Consider the following 6,000-nt stretch of genomic DNA (forward strand, 5'->3'; position numbering starts at 1 on the left):
CTCTGACTTGGGGTCAGAGACAGTGCAGCAGGGTGACTGACAGAAGCCGCCCTTTGGCGACAGAGGCAGAGTCTGAGTGACTGTTATGATCGAGACCTTCTGTCCATTTTGGCAGAGTGAGAACAAATTTCTTTAGGTCCCAAATGATAGTTACCCATGCTCGGTCATCGGCGTGATGGTTGCAGCAACAAGACCTTGAAGTTTCTTCTTCGGGGAGGCCATTGAGCTGCTGACAAGAGTCTGGAAAACATACAATGTGATTCTTTTCCTTCTTCAAGGAACGCTAATTAATGATAAAACTCCTGGGCAAAGTCTTTTCCCAGTTTAGAACTGTGAGAAATGCTTACAAGGACACAAACACACAGAGCAAATGAGAGGAATGTAAAATTTTAGAGCTTAATTCTATAGGGGAGGAAATTATTCTTTAAAGACAGGAGACGGTGGTGACAAGAAGGCAGCAATGTTCCGGGAAACTATCATCACAAAGGCCTCCCATTTTATCTATATAGATGACTGAGGCAATCAAACTATTTTCAAATTTATCGAACGATTCTTTCAAATTCTAATTTTGACCAGTTTTGCCCTGTTTTCCTAGTTCCAGCAAACCATGTAAACTGCATCACAATTATTTATTCACCTCTCCCCCCTAGACCAAGCTCCCAGGACAGGGGACATATCTCATTGTCTTTCCTTTCCCCACATTGAGCACTTTGCTGAACGCCTCGTGTTCAATTAAAAAGTGATGAATGTGTGGGTGACTGAATGAGGTGTTCAGATTGTTTGGATGATGACCTCCACAGATGGGGAGACCAGTGCCGAGTCAACTTGACCTCACTCACGTGGGGCAAAAGGATCCCTCACCATCTGGCAGAGAGCGTACATGTCCATAATCAGCATAAAAAAGCCAAGAAGTTGTCCAAAACTGGCAACGAGAGCAATAGAGCATTGTGCTTAATAGTCTGGACTCTGCAGGCAGACTGCCTGGTTCAACTCCCAGCTCCGCCACTTACTAGTCGCAGAAGCATTATTATTTTTTGAGCTGGAAGACATAAAAACTTGAAACTACAAAAGCAGAGTCTAACAATTAAAGAAGAAAATAAAATATCAAATAGTATTTGGTGACAATTACATAAAAGATGGTTGGCTTAGAGCAAATACAGTGATGTCTATAGGTAATCAACAAGAGGGGGTATAAGTTCTGAGGTCACTGGTATATTTAAAAACCCAATGCCCACTATACTTAAATCTGACACATATAATTATTATGAACTAGCTCATTTTGTTTGCTTTTTATAGCTGTCATATCCCCAAAAAGGAGTATACACTTCTGGAGTACAGAGGTCACATCTTCTACTTTTTCTATATCTCCCAAGCATCCCAGCTCAGGTAAGCCCCTAAAACCAGAAACAGGACAAAAACATGAAAGAGTACAATACAGCAAAAGTTGTGGTTCTTGTGGAAAGCCAATCTGATACCTCCCCTTACAAACAGATGAGTCCCCAGCAAGACTTGCTCCTGAAATTAAGTCAAATCCTTCAAGTAGCTTTGCTCTGTTCTGAAGGGCAGTCAAGGGGAACCTCACCAGATATATAGGATACTAAGATTTCTCCGACTTTTCCTAGTTTGAGGATGAGACTAAACTCCTGTTGGAAGTTTTGAAAGATAAAATGTAATCACCTGGTCTAGGAGGAAAACATCAGACCAATTACACAGGTCCTCTCTACCCCAGAGGAATGTCTGAGCATCAGATACGATACCATGCCTGCTGCATATCTCCTCCCGGGACTTCTGCAAGCATCTCAATACCCCAAGGGGAACTTGCCGTCTCATTCTCTGAAGGATTTCTTCCTTTGTTTCTTACAGTAGAGGGCTGAGCGTGCTAGCCCTAGAGTCATACTTCACGGGTCTGCATCCTGGCTCCATGACCTGCTAGCTTTGTGACCTTGGCACTATTATTCAACCTCTCTGTGATTCAGTTTCCCCTTCTGTAAATGGAGATAACATGACCATATTTCTTAGGGTCGTTGAGAATTGAACGCACTACTTCTTGTAAAGTGATTAACGACAGAGCCAGGTACATAATAAGGGTGAGTGCAGTCCGCTCCGTGAAGCCCGTCTGATGGCTATAGCACGTCAGCAAGTACGATTATTAGTCCCTTGCCAGCACCCTCTTTCCTGTCATCTCAGCTCTACTGGTAACTCCTCTTCAACCCTCATTACTCTTGTCAGTTCAGGGACTAAGTCACTTCACTTCTCTTATCTTCTTTCCCTGCAATCCTTTCCCGCCCCCTCCCCGCCCCCTTACTGCCCTTCTCATAACTTACCCTTTGTTACCTCTTATCTAGGCCAATGCGCATAAGCCCAGGACCTAGGGGCCCATAGGGGCTCAAGAAACTTTAAGCGTGAGAGCTGGGTTCAGCATTAAAATTCTCCTAAGTTCAACACTACTAGGATGTTCACACTAGAAACTTCCATATTGTTGTGCTTTTAGTAGCATTTACTCCATACTTAGGGCAGTTACACTGATATGCTTAGGACGGTCGGAAGCTTGGACTGGCAGTTATATATACCTATCTTTTATTGAAAGAAATCAAGTTAAGTGCACTTAGGTGCAGTCTGATTAATTAAAAACTCAAACCCTGGGGCCTGTGGGGGTGTGGGATGGGAGTCGGGCATCTCTATCCTAATCCTCACTCTTCTTCAATCCACACAGGCTGCCAGATTAATCTTCCAGTAGCACAGGCATTTCTGCTCTGCCTTTGCCCTGCACAGAAAATGCCAATAACATCCCCTGGCTTCCACAGGATAAACAGCAAACTCCCCGGTCTGGGTTTCTGGACAGATCTCTTCATGCCTGGAATGCATGCACTGCACTGTCTCCCGTTGCTCCTCCCTACCTTGTACTGACTGGCCTGCTTCCCTTTCTCCTGTGGTTCTCCCACCTGGGAATGCCATTATCTCCCACTGTAGCCCCTTCAGTCTAGCCAACTTTTAAAACTCACTTTTTAAACGCTAGGGAACATTCCCTGATCTGCCAAGATGAAAACAATTTTTCACCTCTTAGAACTCCTCAAACCCTTGCTTTTTATTAAAAACCTTATATCAGAGTTATTAGCAGGGTAGTTTCTGCTCCTCTTCTGGCCTGTAAGCCATCAGGGAGCAGGAACGGCTTCAAAAATCTCTCTGCACAGAGCAATACACCAAATAAATGAGCCAAGTTTGCTAACTTTGTGAACTGTGAGACTCTTATGGAACAGATGGAGAAAAGATCACAACTGCAACTGTAACAACAACTGTAACTGAGAACGATCGATAGTTTCTAAATTTGAGGCTTAATGTGAACTTAGAATGTTCTTACTGAAACACTGGGGAGGGGCTATTATTCTTGGATCTTATTACCTATAGCCACAGACAAGAACACTTAGTACAAAGAATTCAGGTTGCCGAAGTCAAATGATCTTAAAAGGGCAAAGTTTCAAAAAAAAAAAAAAAAATCTCCGGAGGAGGAGAAGGACGCGGCTCTGGGCAAGAAGATGACTTGAGAGAGAAATCTTTGGAAAGGAAGAAATAACAGAGAAACTAAAAAAAACAAAAACAACAAAACGCAGAAATACAACCAATGCCCCGTAAGATGAAAGAATTATATCCAATTTAATCTCTAAACTCTCTTCTGCTCAACTGATGATTCTGATCATTTTGGGCAAAGGGTCCTTAGAGACCGGCTATGCGGTGTGAAAGAATCCAGGGGCGCAGGTCCCTCTGCCCGGGTCTGTCGGGCACTTGCTCCCGGCCCGCAGAGTGTCGCATTCACACTTCCTCCAGCTCCATTTCCCAGCTTATCTGCCTTCCCCCTTTCCTTCAGGCCGTCCCCGTCTCACCCACCCCCGAGTCTCGTCCCCCGCGTCCCTCTGCCCGAACCCCGTGGGGGTCTGTCCGTCCCGGTCCGTCCATCCACGCCAGCGCGGGCCGCGCTCACCCGAGCCGCGAGGTCAGCCTCCGCCGCCGCGGAACCCGCCGCCGCTCCGCGCTGTGCAGCCGCATCTCTGCGCCGCCCCGCCGCGCTCTTTATGGCCCCGCGGATGCCCCGCCCGGCACCACGTGCCCGCCACGCCCCGGGGCCCTGGGGACGGTAGTTGAGCGCCTCTTTCTGCGGCGCTGGTGGAGCTGCACGGTCACGCGTCCCGCGCCCCCAAGACGTTATGCATCCGTGGAGTCTCCTCTTCCCTGGGCGGTACCCTAACGGTGTGGGCTAAAGGAACACGCGCGCGCCGCCCTGGGCCCCCGAGAGTTGCAAGCATCCGAACTTGCACCTCGGTGCCCGGGAGCTCGCGCTCACACGCGCCTGATCCCGCCGTGGCCAAACCTCTCCCTTCCTCTTTCTCCCGGCCGGTCCTTCCGCTTGCGGACGCCTCCTGGGCTCCTTCCCGTCTTACTTTCCTTCTGAGCAGGGCCCTGCAACGACAGAATTTTCGTGGTTCTGGGTGTTGAAATTTGGGCTGCTGTTTCAGAAGCACGCTGAGAACACTGACGGCCCGGCGGGGCCTCTGTGCTCTTCAGGCAGGGGCTGCTGCCCGCAAGCTCAAGTTCAAAAGTGATGAACGGGTATTAAAAGCGGATCAGTTACGAATGCAGCAGCTTTTCTGGCGTATTCTGGAGAACGATTGAAAGACTTTTGAAAGGGAAAAGTATCTTTCATCAAAATCTCTACTTGCGGGAATGTCAAGAGTTTCTTTTCTAATATCATGTACTGTGTTAATAAGTGGGAAGCATAGCCATAAACAAGTCCAGCTTTCTCTTGCTGATATGAGTTAACCTCAATTTTCCATAAATGGCTGATGCTTATTTCATTTAGAGAAAATAAATTTCCCAAAGGGCTTTCTAGTTTGCAAAATGCTTTTTTAAATCTGTTACAATGGTCCTTTCATTGCGCATAGTACCAGAAATTAATTTGTAAAACAATCCTACGTGGTGGGTACTAATTTTTTAATTCGTATTTTACAGATGAGGAAGCATCATCCCATTTTACAGATCAGAAACAGGGTTAAAGAGCTGAAGTGATTTGCCAAAGGCCATAGAGCCAATGGGTGGTTGAGCTGTCGTTTGATTTCAGTAATCTGGGAGCTGGTACTTTTAACCACTACCCTATGTTACCCTGCAAAAAAGGAAGGAAGAGTCCTTGGAACCTCTGTTTGTTTTGTAATATTAACAGGAAAATTAGATCCTAACAGGACAATGTTAGTAATTTTTTTCAAAATCGCTCTTTAATATATGCAAAACTAAGTATTTCAGTACCCAAAAGGTATAGGTCATTAGGCTTAATATTGTCAACCAATAAAGCAATATTCTAAATGCATCAGCTACTGTTTATATAAATGTGGTAATATAAAGGAATTCCTTAGAATAATGTCCTAGGTTTTGTCCGGAAGCAGATGCTAAAATGGGATTTGACGTGCAGGAGACTTATTGGCGGAGGAAACTGGAGAAGGCAGAGAGAGCCCTCAGACTGTCATGCAGGGCTGACACCTGTTGTAGGAGACAGCAAGAAAGAGGGTGGGGGAGGAAGAGTCTCACTGAGTGGTGAGGGGCACATCACAGTATCCACCATATGCCCTTAAGAAATTCATGGCCTCTACTGTGAATTGTGGGAGAGACATCTTTAAAAATATACAGACCTGTGCAAAGATATTAAGAAACGCTGAGGGGAGGCTAATCTGGGTGGAGAGGCGAGTGCGTGTATGTTTGTGAGTATGATGAAGCAGGAGAGTGTTTTGGAGAAGTCTTCCTGGAGGAGGTGATACCTGAGCTCAGTCTTGGATGACCGAGTAGGCCTTAAAAGAAGGGAGAGTCAGCAAAAGGCTCACAGTGGCATCCTCTAACACTTTCTGATAAGGGCCGAGGGCTCTGTGACGTTTCTTCTGTTGTTATCTGGTGTTTTAAAATCATCATTACTTAACTTTTCATGCTTTTATTTCTTGCCCCCTAACTCCACTGGGAGTGCTC

At 46.0% G+C, this 6,000-nt stretch overlaps 1 protein-coding gene across 16 annotated transcripts in view; it reads right to left on the reverse strand.

The window, feature by feature from the left end:
* NPL (N-acetylneuraminate pyruvate lyase) overlaps positions 1-4,376 on the reverse strand; it is a 43,892-nt gene extending 39,516 nt beyond the window's left edge. For 7 of the 16 annotated variants that reach the window (XM_044758425.2, XM_044758427.2, XM_044758423.2 and 4 more), the window contains exons 1-2: positions 3,883-4,039; positions 155-240 (exon numbers count right to left, since the gene is read on the reverse strand). In XM_044758425.2, the coding sequence (XP_044614360.2) occupies positions 155-240; positions 3,883-3,951 (155 nt within the window). In that variant the 5' untranslated portion in view covers positions 3,952-4,039. Of the gene's footprint in view, positions 1-154; positions 241-3,882 lie in introns of all 16 variants that reach the window. The other 9 variants (XM_070497986.1, XM_070497979.1, XM_070497977.1 and 6 more) reach the window with 6 other exon arrangements.
* Between the last annotated feature and the right edge of the window lie 1,624 nt (positions 4,377-6,000).

The sequence above is a fragment of the Equus asinus genome, chromosome 25 (assembly GCF_041296235.1).
Source record: "Equus asinus isolate D_3611 breed Donkey chromosome 25, EquAss-T2T_v2, whole genome shotgun sequence".
In the NCBI taxonomy this organism is placed as follows: Eukaryota; Metazoa; Chordata; class Mammalia; order Perissodactyla; family Equidae; genus Equus; species Equus asinus.